The sequence below is a fragment of the Ursus maritimus genome, unplaced genomic scaffold (assembly GCF_017311325.1).
Source record: "Ursus maritimus isolate PB19 unplaced genomic scaffold, ASM1731132v1 scaffold_5, whole genome shotgun sequence".
Taxonomy (NCBI): domain Eukaryota; kingdom Metazoa; phylum Chordata; class Mammalia; order Carnivora; family Ursidae; genus Ursus; species Ursus maritimus.
The window spans coordinates 82,504,645-82,523,931 of NW_024426663.1; the positions used below are offsets into that span (position 1 = coordinate 82,504,645).

General features: G+C 33.6%; 1 protein-coding gene across 1 annotated transcript; it reads right to left on the reverse strand.

The window, feature by feature from the left end:
• Positions 1 to 14,889: 14,889 nt before the first annotated feature.
• On the reverse strand, positions 14,890 to 15,828 carry LOC103680803 (olfactory receptor 2L8-like). Its single transcript, XM_008710283.1, has one exon. The coding sequence runs from the start codon at positions 15,826 to 15,828 to the stop codon at positions 14,890 to 14,892; it is 939 nt and encodes a 312-aa protein (XP_008708505.1).
• Positions 15,829 to 19,287: the final 3,459 nt, after the last annotated feature.

Here is a 19,287-nt window from a genome sequence, read left to right on the forward strand (position 1 = left end):
ATATGATGTCTTCCAGTTTTAAAAAGGAAGGGAATTAGGAAATTCTGCTGTATGCTACAACATAGATAAAGTTTGCAGATATTATGCTAAGTAAAATAAAGCAATTGTAACAAGCCATATGCATGATTCCACAGATACAAGATACTCAAAGTAATCAAACTCCTAGAGATGGAAGTGGAATGGGGGCTTCCAGGGCCTGGGATGAGGGAGAAATGGGGGAGTTAATACTTAATGGGTATAGAGTTAAAATTGGGTAAGATGAAAAGTTTCTGGTGTGCTGATGGTAATGAGAATTTCATTAATGTCATTGGATGATATTATTATATTATATTATATTATATTATATTATATTATATTATATTGGGTAAAAAGCAAGTAGGAAGCACCATTAAGATTGCAATGGATGCCATATAAGCAATCTACATTCACGAAAACAATAATAAACAAGTAGAAAATATGACTGTCCTCCACAATTGTATTGAGGGTGTGAACCCTTAAATGTTAGGTTTATTCTTTAAATATAACATACCCAAAGCATATTCCAATATTAGCCTTATTTCATTTCCCCTTCAGAGAGCACATTTATAAATGAACTCCAAAAACAGATATATTGTCAATTTTGCATTCTACAACTTCTGCTGAAGCATGTGTACAGTGTGTAGCTACTCACTCAGCCTCAAACTCCATTTCAAATCATCTATATCTTAATCAGCTCTTTCATAGATTACATCACTTATTTCCCAAACTGATGTGCTTAACTTCTGAGTAATTTCAATCCAAACAGTAACCAGCACTACCAAAAGAATTAATAGAATCAACACCTATATGATCACATCATGCTGTTGCATAAAAACATCTTTACCTCTGAAGAATATAATTCATGCTACCTATGTTGTTTAAAGCATTCTTGACTGGAATGCAATCTTCCCCATCACCAGAAGATTCATCACAGGCTATGGACAAAATGAACCCTTCATTCTTTAATGAACATTGTTTATCCTTCAACTTCTTTTTTTTTTTCTGTAAATGTCTTGGTTCAATTATCACCAAAAAATTACTCTCATATTTGAAGTACTGTTTTAATTTATATAAACATTTCTTATATATTTTATCATAGATTATTATACTTATTATCAATTATATTCCAGAATATGGTATTTAAATATAACATAGGGTAGGCTCACGTAGTATTCATAATAAATCCAGAGCATAGTTCATAGACAATATGAGCAGTAGTCTTTATTATCAATTTTACTATGTTTCAATATTATTTCACAATCATTCACAATCATACCAATTCTCAGAATTGTATAATAACACACTTCACGTTTAGGAAGAGCTTCATGTGTTAAAAAGATAAACAAGTGTTCAAGCAGACTATTATTATTTTTTTTACTTTTAAGGATATATACTCTAATACAAATTATTTATACAGTGTTTAAACCTACCTCAGTCAAAAAAGTGGAGTTCCCTTGTTAATGGGATGTCCAAATGTATCTATTGCTTACTATACACAAAAATACTAAATTATGAGTAAAGTTCTCTTATGCACTTGCTGAAGAGTCTCATTTCTTGTATGACTATTAAAAATAGGAAAACAATTAAGATTACTGGAATACCTTGCATTATCTCTGCACTTTCACAAATGCACAGGATTTGTTAGTTGACACTGGTTCAATCATCATCCTGTGAACAAAGTCATTTTATGATTAAACATCCTTGAATATTTTCCAAGCAAGTGTACATAGATTACTATGTACATTTCTACTCTTGATATTTTAGATACTTCCAAGAAATGCAGCAACAACAATGATTCTAAGCCTTCTTTACCTGGAGATTTAATCTATTGCTTTTGTTTGTTTCTTTGGATTCACTTGGGAATGTCCACCGAGACTTGAACAACATAGGTTAAGTTAAACAAAAGCCCAGGATGGACCTAAGCCCAATTTGGGAAAGAAATTAAAATAATTTCTTCAGATATTTTCACAGGTATGTTAAGGGTCAGTCAATTCAATAGGGAAAGAAGCAAATATATTTATTCAAATTATTCCAATATTACTGTGTCTCTAAAGCTTCATGGATCATGTATTTTATTTATTTTTGTTCAGTAAATGAACAATAATGATGTGTTTGCATATATATCCTAATTTATTTCCCAATTTTGATTTTACTGGCCAAGAAATTTAATAATTAAATAGGAGTGCACTTGTAGTGATGAGCTGTAGGCGTTGTATGTAAATGTTGAATCGTTAATTCGAAACCTGAAACTAATATCACACTGTGTGTTAATTATTGGAATTTAAACAAAAACTTTAAAAAAAAGAAAATAAATATGGGATGTGGTCCATATATACAATAGAATATTACTAAGCTATCAAAAAGAATGATTTCTCAACATTTGCTGCAACACAGACGGCACTGGAGGAGATAATGCTAAGTGAAATAAGTCAAGCAGAGAAAGACAATTATCATATGGTCTCTCTGATCTATGGAACATAAGAACTAGGAAGATTGGTAGGAGAAGAAAGGGATAAAGAAAGGGGGGTAATAAGAAGGGGGAATGAAGCATGAGAGACTATGGACTCTGAGAAACAAACTGTGGGCTTCAGAGCAGAGGGGGGTGGGGAATGGGATAGGCTGGTGATGGGTAGTAAGGAGGGCACATATTGCATGGTGCACTGGGTGTTATACACAACTAATAAATCATCAAACTTTACATCAAAAACCAGGGATGTACTGTATGGTGACTAACATAATATAATAAAAAATTATAAAGTAAATAAAAACAAAAATAAATAAATAAATAAATAAATAATCTGTACTGCCTAAAGATACTCACTACAGACTGAAAAGCACTTTCAGATTAAAACTGAAGGATGCCTTTTATCCCTTTTTGTTGTCTGATTGCTGTTGCAAGGACTTTTAGTACTATGTTGAATAATAGTGGCAAGAGTGGGCATCCTTGTTGTGTTCCTGATCTTAAGGGAAAGGCTTCCAGCTTTTCCCCATTGACAATGATATTTGCTGTAGGCTTTGCATAGTTGTTTTTTATGAGATTGAGGACTGTACCCTCTATCCCTACCCTCTGAAGTGTTTTAATCAGTAGAGGATGCTGTATTTTGTCAAATGCTTTTCTGCATCTATTGAGAGAATCATATGACTTTTGGCTTTTTCCTTCTGAATAAATTTATGACACTGATAGTTTTGCGAATGTTGAACCACCCGTGCATCCCCAGGATGAATCCCACTTGGTCATGATGGATAATCCTTTTAATGTACTGTTGGATTCTATTAGCCAGGATCTTGTTGAGAATTTTGGCATCCATATTCATTAGGGAAACTGGTCTGTAATTATCCTTTTTGATGGGGTCTTTGCCTGGTTTGGGGATCAAGGTATCATTGGCATCATAGAATGAGTTTGATAGCTTTCCTTTTGTTTCTATTTTTTGAAACAGCTTTAGGAGAATAGGTATTATTTCTTCTTCGAATGTTTGGTAGAATTCCCCAGGAAAAGCGTCCAGTTCAGGAGTTTTGTTTTTTGGAAGGTTTTTTATCACTGTTTCAATCTCTTCATAATTAATTGGCCTGTTTAAGAAATCAATTTCTTTCTGTTTCAGTCTTGGTAGTTTATAGGTTTCCAGGAAGTCCTCCATCTCTTCCAGATTCCTTAATTTATTAGCATAAAGCTGTTGATAAAAGTTTCTAATAATCCTACCAAGTTCATTGGTGTTGACTGTGACCTCTCCCTTCTCATTCATAATTTCATTAATTTGGGTCCTTTCTCTATTCTTTTGGATAAGACTTGCCAGTGGTCCGTCAATTTTATTTATTCTTTCAAAGAACCAGTTTCCAGTTCTGTTGATCTGCTCTACTGTACTCCTGGTTTCTAATTCATTGATTTCTGCTCTAATCTTGATAAACTGCTTTCTCGTGCATGGGTTAGGCCTGTATTCAAATCGGGAAAGAAGAAGTCAAACTGTCTCTCTTCCAAATGACATGATACTCTATATGGAAAACTCAAAAGACTCCACTCTCAAGCTATTAGAAGTTATATAGCAATTCAGTAATGTAGCGGGATACAAAATCAATGCTCAGAAATAAGATGCATTTCTATACACGAATAATGAGACTGAAGAAAGAGAAATTAGGGAATCCATCCATTTACAATAGCACCAAAAACCATATGTTACCTTGGAATTAACTTAAGCAGAGACATAAAGGATCTATATTCTAGAAACTACAAATCACTCTTGAAAGACATTGAAGAAGACACAAAAAGATGGAAAAATAGTCCATGCTCATGGATCAGAAGAATTAACATAGTTAAAATGTCCATGCTACCCACAGCAATCTACACTTCTGATGCTATCCAGATCTAAATATCAATGACATTTTTCAAAGAACTGGAACAAATAGCCCTTAAATTTGTATGGAAACAGAAAAGGCCCTGAACTGCCAAGGAATTGTTGAAAAGGAAAACCAAAGCTAGGGGCATCACAATGCCAGATTTCGAGCTGTACTACAAAGCTGTGATCAAAAAGACAGCATGTTACTGGCACAAAAACAGACATATAGACCAATGGAACAGAATAGAGAACCCAAAAATGAACCCTCCGCTCTTTGGGCAACTAATCTTTGACAAAGCAGGAAAAGACATCCAGTGGAATAAGACAGTCTCTTCAATAAATGGTGCTGGGAAATTGGACAGCTACATGCAAAAGAATGAAACTTGACCACTCTCTCACACCATAAAAAAAGATAAACTCAAAATGGATGAAAGACCTCGATGTGAGACAGAAATCCATCGAAACCCTAGTGAAGAGCGTAGGCAGCAACCTCTACGACATCAGCCAAAGCAACCTTTTTCATGACACATCTCCAAAGGCAAGAGAAACAAAAGATAAAATGAACTTGTGGACATCATCAAGATAAAAAGCTTCTGCACAGCCAAGGAAACAGTCAAAAAAACTAAGAGGCAGCCCGAGGAATGGGAGAAGAGATTTGCAAATGACACTACAGATAAAGGACTGGTATCCAAGATCTACAAAGAACTTCTCAAACTCAATAGACAAGAAACAAATAAACAAATCAAAAAATGGGCAGAAGATATGAACAGACACTTTTCCAATGAAGGCGTACAAATGGCTAACAGACACATGAAAAAATGTTCAAAATCATTAGCCTTCAGGGAAATTCAAATCAAAACCACACTGAGATACCACCTTACTCCAGTTAGAATGGCAAAAATAGACAAGGCAAGAAACAACAATTGTTGGAGAGGATGTGGAGAAAGGGGATCCCTCCTACATTGTTGGTGGGAATGCAAGTTGGTACAGCCACTCTGGAAAACAGTGTGGAGGTCCCTTAAAAAGTTAAAAATTGAGCTACCCTATGATCCAGCAATTGCACTATTGGGTATTTACCCCAAGGTACAGACGTAGTGAAGAGAAGGGCCAAATGCACCCCAATGTTCACAGCAGCTCTGTCCACAATAGCTAAATCGTGGAAAGAGCCGAGATGCCCTTCAACAGATGACTGGATTAAGAAGTTACGGTCCATATATTCAATGGAATATTATTCAGCTCTCAAAAAGAACGGTTTCTCAACATTTGCTGCAACATGGATGGCACTGGAGGAGATAATGGTAAGTGAAATAAGTCAAGCAGAGAAAGACAATTATCATATGTTTTTTTATCATCTATGGAATATAAGAAGTAAGAAGATCGGTAGGAAAAGAAAGGGATAAAGAAAGGGGATTAATCAGAAGGCGGAATGAAGCATGAAAGACTATGGACTCTGAGAAACAAACTGTGGGCTTCAGTGGGGCGTCAGTGGGGGAATGGGATAGGCTGGCAATGGGTAGTAAGGCGGGCACATATTGTGTGGTGCACTGGGTGTTATACACAACTAATGAATCATCGAACTTTACATCAGAAACCAGGGATGTACTGTATGGTGACTAACATAATATAATAAAAAATATTTTTTAAAAAGTGAAGGATGGACTGTATTATTTGTTTTTTGAGTATTGAGTTTGTAAGTTCTTCATCAATTTTGGATACTAGCCCTTTATCTGATAGGACATACACAAATATCTTTTTCCATTCTGTAAGTTGTCTTTTGGTTTTGTCAACTGTTTCCTTTTCTGTCAAAAGCTTTTTATCTTGTGCCTAGCGAGAAGTTGCTGCAGCCAGGTTAAAATAAAAGTTGCTGCCTATCTTCTCCTCTAGGATTTTGATGGATTCCTGTCTCACATTTACATCTTTCATCCATCTTGAGTTTATTTTGTGTATGGTGTAAGTAAATACCAAAGAAGACATACAAATGGCCAAGAGACACATGGAAAAAAAAAAGTTCAATATTACTCAGCCTCATGGAAATACAAACCAAAACAACGGTGAGATACTATCTCACCCCGGTCAGAATGGATAAAATTAACAAATCAGGAACCAACAAATGTTGGTAAGGATGTGGAGAAAGAACCCTCTTATGCTATTGGTGGGAATGCAAGCTCATACAGCCACTCCTGAAAACATCATGGAAGTTACTCAGAGCTTAAAAATAGAACTACCCTATGACCCAGCAATTGCACTACTAAGTAATTACCCAAAGGATATAAATGTAGCAATCCCAAGGGGTATCAGCACCCCAACGTTTATAGCAGCAATGTCTACAATAGCCAAACTATGGAAAGATCCCAGATGTCCATTGACAGATGAATGGATAAAGAAGAGGCGGTACATATATAAAATGGAATATACTCTGCCATCAAAAAAAAAAAGAAAAATGAAATCTTACCATTTGCAATGACATGGATGGAACTAAAAGCTATTATGCTCATCAAAATAAGTCAATCAGAGAAAGATATTTATCATATGATTTCACTCATATGTGGAATTTAAGAAACAAAACCGAATCATAAGGGAAGGGAAGGAAAAAATAATATAAGATGAAATCAGTGAGGAAGACAAACCATAAGAGACTCCTAACTATAAGAAGCAAACAGGGTTGCTAGATGGGAGGTAGGTGGGGGATGGCGTAACTGGGTGATGGGCATTAAGGAGGACACATGATGTAATGAGCACTGGGTGTTTTATACAACTGATGAATCACTGAACTGTACCTCTGAAGCCAACAATACTACATGTTAATATTATATGTTAATTGAATTAAAATAAAATTAAATATAAAAAAGGGAAAGGGTAGAAAAAGATATTCCATGAAAATGGAAATATTTAAAAAACTGCACAAAACTCAAGTAACAATGTCTATAAGATAATAGAAACTATAAAACAAAGACTGTGACAAGAGATAAGGAGGATATTACACAATGATAAAGGGATCAATCCAACAAGAGGATATAACAATTTTAAACATCTATGTACCCAATATTCGTGTACCTAAATACATAAACCAAATAAATGTACCTAAATACATAAAGCAAATATTAATGGGCATTATGGGAAAAATTAGTAGTAATATAATAATTGTGGACAACTTTATACCACACTTACATCAATGGATGGATTATCTGAGCTGAAATTAAATAAGGAAAATGTATTTGAAAAAGAAAAAAAAAAGTATTAACTGAGATTGACCTAACAGATGTATATAGAACATTCCATCCAGAAATAACAGAATACACATTTTTTCAAGTGCACATGACGCATACTCCAGGACAGAGTACATATGCCAGGACAGATTACAGATTTCAGGGATGCAAGAAAGTAATGGTTCTATAGCCACAAATCAATCATATGGCACAACATAGTAGGAAAGAATGGAAAATCAGTCACCTCAATAGATGCAGAAAAAGCATTTGACAAAATTCGACATCCATTTATAATAATTATCAACAAAAAGAGTTTAGAGAAAATACACCTCAACATAATAAAATACATACAATAAACCCACAGCTAACATCATACTCAATGGTGAAAAATTGAGAGATTTTTTCCCCTAAGATCAAGAAGGACAGGACAAGGATGTCCCACTTTTACTGAACATAATACTAGAAGTTTTAGCTATAGCAGACAAGAAAAAAAAAAACATATATTTACATATATGCTTATATTGGTTTGTTTTGGCCTTATAATTGATTTCTAATTTTATGTCATTTTAATTAAGGAAAAAGGAAAAACTTCACTATTTGCAGATGACATGATGCTATATAAAGAAAACTAAAAACTCTACCAAAAACTATAAGATGAAATATATGAATTAATAAAATTCAACACCCAAAAAACAAATCATCCAATTAAAAAATGAGCAGAAGACATGAATAGACATTTTTCCGAAGACATACTGATGGCTAACAGACACAGAAAAGATTCTCAACATCATTTATCATCAGTGATATGCAAACCAAAAGCCTAATGATATACCACCTTACAACTCTCAGAATCGCAATCATCAAAAAGACAAGAGATAACTGGTATTGAGATTGGAAGAAGTAGAGTGGAAGACATAGAATTGGAAGGAGTAGAAATTTTGTTTACTTCTGGTGTGTAGATAAGTTGGTACAGTTATTGTGGGAAAATATTTAGGTTCCTCAAAAAATTAAAAGTAGAAATACCATATGATCTAATAATTCCACTCCGGGGTATTTACCCAAAGAAAACAAAACCACTAATTCAAAAAAATTATGTACACCCTTATGTTTATTGCAGCATTATTTACAATGCCAAGATTGAAGTAACCCAAGTGTCCATCAATAGATAAATGGACAAAGAAGATATGGTATGAAGATACAATGGGATATTACTTAGCCATAAAAAGGATGACATTTTGCCATCTGTGATAATATGAATGTGCCTAAAGGGTACTGTGCTAAGTGAAATGTCAGGCAGAAGAAGAAAAATACCATAAAATTTCACTCATATTTGGGGTCTAAAAATGAAACAAAGAAACAAAGCACAAATCAGCCCACAAATACAGAGAAAACCTGATTGGTGCTGGAAAGAAGGGGAGTGTATAATGGGTAAAAAGGAAGGAAGAGGAGTGAGAGATACTGATTTTTAATTATAGAATAAGACAGTTATGAAAGTTACAGCATAGGGAATAGAGTTAATGGTATTGTAATGACATTGTATGTTGACAGATGATAGCTACACTTGTGGTGAGAATAACATAACAAACGGATTTGTCAAATCACTATGTTGTATATCTGAAACTAATGTAACATTGTGTGTCAAGTACAGTTCAATATAATAATAATAGTAAGAAGAAAAATAAACCTGATTCTGTGCCCCAAAAATGCAAGATTAAGGTGATAAACATTTTCATAAAAATATTTTGAAAATGTATAAAATTATAAAAGAATAAATAATATATTAATATAATATAATATATTATATTATAATAATGGTAAGAAGAAAAATAAACCCGATTCTGTGCCCCAAAAATGCAAGATTAAGGTGATAAACATTTTCATAAAAATATTTTGAAAATGTATAAAATTATAAAAGAAAAATATTTTCATATCAACTTACTAGGATATTAATGTATTTCTAGCTTTTATAAACTGGCATACATGTAGTGGGATATGTTTTATTAATAAATTAGGAGTCAACATAGAAAGTGTTTCCGCTTTCCACGTATTTTCATCCAAATTGTATGCAATCACATTAACAATCCTAAAATATTTGGAGGACATTTTTAGAATTACTTTTTTTTCTAATAATTATGTGTAAAAGCAATGACTAAGCATAACAAAGGCATGCTTCCAGGTGCAATTGTTTTGAATGTAGAATTAATATTCATTAAGCAAGATCTGGATATATGAAGAAAAAAGAGCAACTCAATGATGGTTAACAGGCAATGATCCATATATATACCAAATCATGTTGTCTTAAATCTTAAATATGTGCAATTTTTATCTCTCAATTATGTCTCAATAAAGCAGGGTGGGGGATAAACATAAGCATGTCTAAATGACCTAGAGCTTCCACTTCTGCATTCATTCCAAAGAAATTCTTCCAGATAGTTTACAGAAGACATGTTCAAAAATATTGATAGCAGTAGCATTTGTAATAGTTAAATGCTACAATATTCACATATTCTCATTAACAAAATTGTGTAAGTAGATGATAGTTACAAAATGGGGTATTTGGTAGCAATGTGAATTAATAATCTACAAATACACAAAAATGAAGAATAAACTTAACAGCAGTAATGTGAAGGAAAGAAGCTAGACACAGAAAGGGGCCTATTCTAAAACTAAAATATATGGCAAAATAAATCTATGTTATCAGAAGTGGTAAGACATGCTACATTGAGCGTGATAAGAGAGTAAAAGCACAGCAGTGGCTTGTGGGGTACTGGTCATGTCAATGTGCCAGTTGCTGTGGTTCCAATTTGTGAAAAATCCATCAAGTGTATATCATATTTCAGTAGTATTTTTTAAACATTTTTAATTCAATTAATTAACATTTAATATATTGTTAGTTTCAGATGTACAGTGTTATATAATATCCAGTGCTCATTACATCACATGCCCTCCTTCGATAGTAATTTTTAAAGATTTTATTTATTTATTTGAGAGAGAGAGAGAAGGAGAGAGAGATCAGGATCACAGGAAGGGGCAGAGGAAGAGGGAGAAATAGACTTCCCACTGAGCAGGGAGCACAGCGCCATGAGAGGCTTGGTCCCAGGACCCTGGGATCATGGCCTTAACCAACTGAGCCACCCAGGCAACCCTCGATAGTATTTTTTTTAAAGGGAAAAAAAAAAACTCAAACAGTAGTTATCCATGGGGAGATAGCAAAAAAAAAATATATATATATATATATATATATTATGATGACATGTTTTATTAGTAGGTATATTGAAATTTGTGAGAACAGAGAGGAAGGATACAGCTTCCTTATGTACTTCCTTATATAAATGAACAAGATCTCAAACTTAAGAACAGTGAAAACTATGAATTATTCCATCAAAGATCTTTATATAAGAATAATGGATCATAAATTGTGGATTATAAATACAGGCAATTGTATACCTGATATAACTGTGATGTTTAAACTTCTTCAGAAGACTGCATTAACTGTAATGTGAGGGTAACATAGAGTTAGGTAGTAGCTGTGCTGTATTATCCTGCAGATGTAGGGATGTACCAGCTAGAGGAAATCATTGCTTATCATACTAAGGAAAGTAACATCATCAATATGTATTGTTAGATAACTCCAGAGGAATTTCAAGTCATTCCAGATTTAAAAAGAGATTGAAGAGAAATAGACCTGTGCTGGGAGAATACAGCTAACATGGTGATCTTCAGATTCCCATAATTTGTGAAGATAAATGAAAATGACTAGTTAGGATCCTCCCCAGGAAGACACTGTTTCAGAAAATTTGAAAGATGCCTTTTTGAAGACAAAGACAAAGCCTTTTGTGCACTGTTGCCACCACATTATCTTTATTATTGAATTGTAGAGTTGGCCTCTCTACACAGCTCTTGGTCATATTATATCATCAAGCCCTTAAAGGCATCAATGTTTGTACACTAATTTCACAAACTTTATGATTGTGTCTGTCTCATTCTCTCTCTCTCCTCTTTGTCTCTCTTTTCCCATTTCCTTTCACTATGTCTTTCCAAAATGGTCATAGGCATTTTTTTTGTGGTTTAATTAGAGCACAGAGACCAAATATTTACTTTTTTCAAACTCGTGTCTTTTTTCCAGATATTGTACATAAACAAATTTATTACGTATACCTATATCTCACACATATGGCCCCTGTAAATAGATAAAGGGTCTCTTGACTCCTTAAGTGTTGAGCAGAAAGTCTACAACCCATATCTTTTTTTTCCCCTGAACTCTCTTTGGACATTTCTTAAGGAGCAAACATTTCAATATCTATGGTAGAACTCAAATGTTCACTTCTACATCTGACTTATAGCTATGGCCAAGACATATATCTACAGTGTACATTGATATTTTTTTGAAAGCTTTATCTTGGGAATGGGTCACTCAAAACAAAAAAGAAGAAAGAAAAAAAAAAACAGAGAAACAAACTGAGGGCTGCAGAGGGGAGGGGGGTGGGGAAATGGGATAGACTGGTGATGGGTAGTAAGGAGGGCACGTATTGCATGGTGCACTGGGTGTTATACGCAACTAATGAATCATCAAACTTTACATAAAAAACCAGGGATGTACTGTATGGTGACTAACATAATATAATACAAAAACATTAAAAAATAAATCATATATGAATGGGAAAAAAAGAAAAAAACAAAAACAGAAACAAAAATAGATAAAGTGCACAACCTCTAAATGAAAATGAATGAAACAGAAATAAATTCATGAAGTTTTCAGGGGACTCCATCAGATAGTCCTGAGACTCAAAGGCACCCAGAACAGGCAATGGTAGTATCCGCACAGGATTCATTCTCAGGTTCTTGTTGGACATTTTTTTTTTTAGGGTTGTATGGTTTTCAGACATGATTCACTTCCATGTTTAAAGATTCTATAGGTCTTTCAAACATTTTTAATATTACATTAGTTAAAATTGAACTAAATAAATACATGTATATTCCCAGTTAGGAACTTTAGCTGATAATATAAATTCTAAATCCTGTTTTGATTCATTTGGGAAATCTTGCTAGAAAATACTCCAATAAAGAGAGGATGAGGACTGGGTGCCTGGATGGCTAAATAAGTTAAACATTCCACTTTTGATTTTGGCTCAGGTCATGATCTCAAGGCTCTGGGATCAAGCCCTATGTGGGGCTCTGTGCTCAGCAGGGAGTCTGCCAGAGAGTCTCTCTCCCTCTCCTGCTGCCCCTCCCCCATGTGGGCTGTCTTTCACTTTCAAATAAATAAGTAAATAAATAAATAAATAAATCTTAAAAACTAAAAGAGAGAGAGAGAGGATGAGAATCTAGAGTAAGGCAGTGATTCAGTGATTGAAGGAAAGAGATTATAACATACTCAAGAGGAAAAAAATAATTGAGAAAATTGTATGATTGATTAGTTCATTGCACTGAAAGAACAAAATCCTTATATTCACTTGTGATTGCCTTATTGGCTCACCATTTTGTCTGAAATGTTTCTGTGTGTCTCTCATAATAAATGAAATGCTTGGTAGGTATTGTGGAGCATTTGTTTTTATCTTCTTAATTTTTCTTTTACATTTTTTCAGATTTCTTCAAATTTCAGAGTCCTGTAGTTAAATGAGATAAGTTTTCCAACAAGAAGCAACCATTATGTTTTCCCACACTAATTTGACATTATCACTCAGTTACCTGTGTTGAAAAAAATTCCACTTAATTTAAATTTGGAAAGAAGCAAGTTACAACCAAATATCATTCTATAAGTCAAGCTTTTAATCCATAACTGCTCTATTGAATACTAAATGCTTAATTGACATAGTCATAAAATGTCCAAATTTACATGGTCTTTTTAAGTCTTTCCCATTGTTGATGGGATGCCAATCGGCAGAGTCATTATGGAAAACAGTATGGATGTTCCTCAAAAAATTAAAAATAGAACTACCATATGATCCAACACTCTCACTTCTGGGTATATACCCAAAGAAAATGAAATCACTATTTCAAAGAAGTATTTGCACTCCCATGTATATTGCAGCATTAGTCACAATAACCAAGACATAGGAACAATCTATGTATCCATCATTCAATAAATAGATTGAAAAGTGTCATAAATTTATTTGTGTTGGAGTATTATTTAGTCTTGGGGGGGGAAACTTGTCACTGTTGAATCTGGAAAGCATGATATCAAGTAATATAACCCAAACACATAAAAACAAGTACTATGTGATCCCACTTATATGTGAGGGAAATTAATCTCTTAATAGAAGACAGTACAGTGTTGTTTACCAGGGTCTGGGGTTTGGGAAAATAAGGAAATTTTACTCAATAACACAAAGTTTCAGATATGCAGGATGAAAAAGTTCCAGAGCCCTAATATAGAATAAAATGACTATAGTTAACAGTATCATATTACATACTTGAAGTGTGCTAAGGAAATAGTTCTTAAGTGTTCTCACACACACACAACATATAACTAGGTTGGGTGATAGATATGTTAACAGCTAAATGTGGTGATGACTTCACAACATATATGTATATCAAATTATCACATTGTGCACCATAATATACACAATTTTATTTGTCAATATGTCAATATAGCTTAAAAAGTATAAATTATTATGCAAATAAATAAAATATTTATTTCCAATTATGTTAGGTCCACCCTAAATTATTTGTTGTTATTAGGTCCTAATTTACTAATATTGATAAAAAGAAAAAGAAAAAGTATTGTAGAACTGGTATGCTGAATGATACCATTAGTTTAGTCATTTTTCATTTTCTGTTTTACATATTAGTAAAATATTTTTGCCCACAAGTTAGTGGAAAATGCATTCCCTTTACATAGATGGAGAAAAAAATCACAAAGAAAAACAAAAGCATGCCTTAGAATTAAATATATATATATTATATTATGTATGTATATGTATATATGTATATATGTGTATGGGTATATATGTATAAATTATATTATACATGTATTATGTATATATATATTATATATGTATGTGTGTGTATATATACATGTATGTATATATTATATTATATATATATGTATGTTATGGAAAAACTCAATTTATTCAATCCTCTATATTAATTTATGTTCTTTCACTCTAGGAATATAATATTTTTTATTTTATATATATAATGTATGTATGTATATATATGTATATTATATATATTATGGGAATATATATTTATTTATTTATTATGGGAAACAATTTATTCAGTCCTCTATATTAATTTATATTCTTTCACTCTAGACATATAATATTTTTTTTCCTTCACAATGGTACACAGCTGAATTGACATGTAAACAAATCTTGGCAGCTAATATATATTGTCTACATTTTCACAGATTGGATTCTCTGAATCAATCGTATCAGAGCCCCAATCACTTCCTTGTTTCTCAAGCTGTAGATGATAGGGTTCAGCATGGGGGTCAGGATGGTGTAGAAGACAGCAAGAATCTTGTCCTCTGTTGGTGATCGGAGGGATCTAGGGCGTAGATAAGTATAAACAAAGGGTGCATAGTAGAAAGTCACCACAGTGAGGTGGGTGCTGCAGGTTGAATAGGCCTTCTTCCTCCCTTCTGTTGACTGCATGCGGCAGATGGCATGGAGGACCCGGCCATAGGAGCATGCAATACCAATGAAAGGAAACATAAGGTAGAGTGTGGTGCTTACAAACACTGTGTATTCATAGACCCAGGTGTCCATGCAGGCCAGATTCACCATGGCTGGAACATCACAGAAGAAGTGGTTGATGGCTCTAGACTGGCAATAAGGGATATGGAGAATATATGCAGTGTGAGCACAGGAATTGATTGATCCCATGATCCAAGATCCCATTATCATCAGCACACACAATCTTTTGCTCATACGAATAGCATAGTGGAGAGGAAAGCAAATAGCCACATAACGATCATAGGCCATGGAGGCCAATAGTAAACCTTCTCCGCCAGCTAAAGTCAAGAAGAAGAAGCTCTGAACTCCACACCCAATGAAAGAAATAGATTTGTTTCCAGAGAGATAATTGGATGCCATCTTGGGGACAATGGTAGAGATGTAGTTCAGGTCCATGAGGGAGAGCTGACTAAGTAGAAAATACATGGGTGTGTGAAGATGAGTGTCCAGGAGGATGAGAATGATCATGGACAGGTTGCCAAAGAGAGCCATTAGGAAAATGAGAACAATGAGAATGAAGAAGAGCAGTCCAATTCTTGATGGTGGGAATAACCCCAATAAGATGAAATCAGTAGAAGTTTGATTGTAATTTTCCATGGGGCATTACTTCAGTTTTTTTTCTAAAAACAGACACAGCAGTAAATTAATAAAAACCAGAATGCTATTTTCATCTCATTATTTTAGTCGCATTGTGATTTATTCATTGAACATTGCAGGTTCTAAATGAAGAGCAAACTTAACTACTTTGAAAAAAAATCCTCATTTTTGCTCCATAGATAAAAGCTTGATGAGGCAAACATCTGTGGCCAAAATATTTTCTAAAAATCTGTGAATTTGTAAGAATATTTCTCTAATAACTTCATTCGGATACAAATATTATATTTCCTTATGTAAATTCACTTATCTTCAAAGCAAAGCTTACAAGCTAAATGAATGGATAGTAAATCAATGCACGTGCATAAATTATAGACCCATATTAGTACTTTTTTTTACCCTTAGGGTATTTTTTCTTTTATATTTAAACTCTAATATATCTGAAACTGTAGTAGCCTATTATATCATGTGCAGATCTATATTCCTTTTATGTGTTCTCAAAAATTTGGCACAACACTCCCTAGATGTCAATTGTCATTATTTGCTTCTTTGTTTAAGAAATCTATAATAAATCTGTATTGTCAAATACAATTCATGTAAAGCCATTTCTTCTGTCTCCTTACCCAACTTTGTATGCTTGAATTAAAATAAGACACTTTCTCTGGGAATCTATGATCCAATTCCATTGTTGCTTCCATGCATGCTCAAGCTCTCCAAAAGAAGTGTGCTCTGTCCATCTATTTCTCAATACTTATATAACATTACACACTGTTTTATGGTATCTTTTTGCCCTTATTCTTTTTTTTATTTAAATTCAATTAACCAAGGAATAGTACATCATTAGTTTTTGATAATATGTTCAATAATTCATTAGTTGAATATATCACTCAGTGCTCATGATTACATGTGCCCTCTTTATTCCATTTTTAATGTAATTACAACTCATATCTCTAGATAAATGTGGAGTATAAGCACATATATTTATCACTGCTGTATCGTAAAATCCAACTGACATGATAATAAAGAAATAAACACATAAATTTGAGAAAAAGTAGAGAAGACAGTGGTGTGGAGGGACAAGAGAAGAAAGAGTTCAGGACCTTTAGGAAGAAAGAAATTTAAGAAACCATTCTTCATGTAAAAGGAGAAGAAAAATGTAATCTTGAGAATCTTCTTAAAGGGAATTATTAGAGGCATTCTCCTGCAGAGGAAATACTATCAATGAGCAAGCTCAGGATACTATTAGAAGTTGTTAGATCTACAGTACAAATATCATGTATTATATAAAAGGAAGTGTCACATAACAACAAAGTGTCAGATACTTCTGGAAAATAAAAAATAAAAATAATTAATATTATTAATTCATTAAAAGTTTCAAAAGATAAGTTGTAGAAAATTGACCAGAAAGAAAGCAAGAACAGGGGGGCCTGGGTGGCTCAGTCGTTAAGCATCTGCCTTCAGCTCAGGGTGTGATCCCGGCATTCTGGGATTGAGCCCCACATCAGGTTCCTCTGCTGGGAGCCTGCTTCTTCCTCTCCCACTCCCCCTGCTTGTCTCCCTCTCCCTGGCTGTCTCTCTCACTGGCTGTCTCTGTGTCAAATAAATAAATAAAATCTTAAAAAAAAAAGGAAGCAAGAACAAACCTGAAACATAAAAAAGTTTGACATTTAAGAATAGATAATTATAGAATTAATATAAGCTAATTCAACATATATAGTATATGTGTATATATAGATATAAACTAATTCATACACATATATATATAAACTAATTCAATATTTATTTATTTTATTCTAAAAATGCATATGGTAAAATAATTAAGGAGTAAATATTATCAACAAAAGCTTTTCTCAGACAAAAGCTTTTCTCAGAACTGTTATATATGAGGCATAATATTTAAATACAATGCAAAGAACACAGAAGCATAAACAATAAATTATTTATTAAAGATTTTTTTGGAAAATTCTATCTTCTTGTAAAAAATTTCTTGACAATTCTTGATATCAGCCAAAAATTTATTGAACTTCTTTAGAGAAATTATAATGATATAATTAGAGGACATATATCCAGTGATAACCAATAAAATATTATCGGGTTTGCAATAGCATTATATTTTTATATAAAACCAATAATTTTGAGAAAATGAAACGATGCCATCAATGCATGTCCGCAAACATAAAGTGGGATGTAACTGTGATGAGAACATGGGAGGAGAGAAAGAGGATGGAAGTGGTGTTATAGAGAAGGAACAGCATCTCATTTACAGTGGCCTCATTTACAATCCATGATCTGGTATTTGGGATTTTATTCCATGCTCATGGATCAGATAATATACATAGTTAAAATGTCTATGCTGCTCAGAGGAATCTACACTTTCAATGCCATCCCGATCAAAATTCCAATGACGTTTTTCAAAGAACTGTAACAAACATCCCTTAAATTTGTGTGGAACCAGAAAAGGCCCGAATCACCAAGGAATTGTTGAAAAGGAAAAAAACAAAGCTGGGGGCAATACGTTGCCAAATTTCAAGCTATAATACAAAGCTGTGATAACAAAGATAGTATGGTATTGGCAAAAAAACAGACACATAGATAAATGGAACAACAGAGAAACCCAGAAATGGACCCATGGCTCTTTAGGCAACTAAGTTTGGACAAAGCAGGAAAAGACATCCAGTGGAAAAAAGACAGTCTCTTCAATAAATGGTGCTGGGAAAATTGGACAGCTACATGCAAAAGAATGAAACTTGATCACTCTCTCACACTATACACAAAGATAAACTCCAAATGAATGAAAGACTTCTATGTGAGACAGGAATCCATCAAAATCCTAGAGGAGAACATAGACAGCAACCTCTTTGACATCGGCCACAGCAACTTTTTTCATGACACATCTCCACAGGCAAGAGAAACAAAAGAAACAATGAACTTGTGGGACATCATCAAGATAAAAAGCTTCTGCATAGTCAAGGAAACAGTCAAAAAACTAAGAGGCAGACAGTGGAATAGGAGAAGATATTTGCAAACGACACTACAGATAAAAGACTGGTATCCAAGATCTACAAAGAACTTCTCAAAATCAATACACATGAAACAAATAATCATTTCAAAAGATGGGTAGTAAGGAGGGCACGTATTGCATGGTACACTGGGTGTTATATGCAACTAATGAATCATTGAACTTTACATAAAAAACCATGGATGTACTGTATGGTGAATAACATAATAAAAATATTATTATGAGAAAAAATGGGCAGAAGATATGAACAGACACTTTTCCAATGAAGATATACAAATGGCTAACAGACACTTGAAAAAATATTCAAAATCATTAGCCATCAGGGAAATTCAAATCAAAACCACACTGAGATACCACCTTATGCCGGTTAAAATGGCAAAAAATTGACAAGGCAGGAAATAACAAATGTTGGAGAGGATGTGGAGAAAGGGGATCCCTCTTCT

Coding starts and splice junctions, on each gene's coding strand:
- LOC103680803 (XM_008710283.1), bottom strand. CDS start 15,828: ATGGAAAATTACAATCAAACTTCTACTGATTTCATCTTATTGGGGTTA.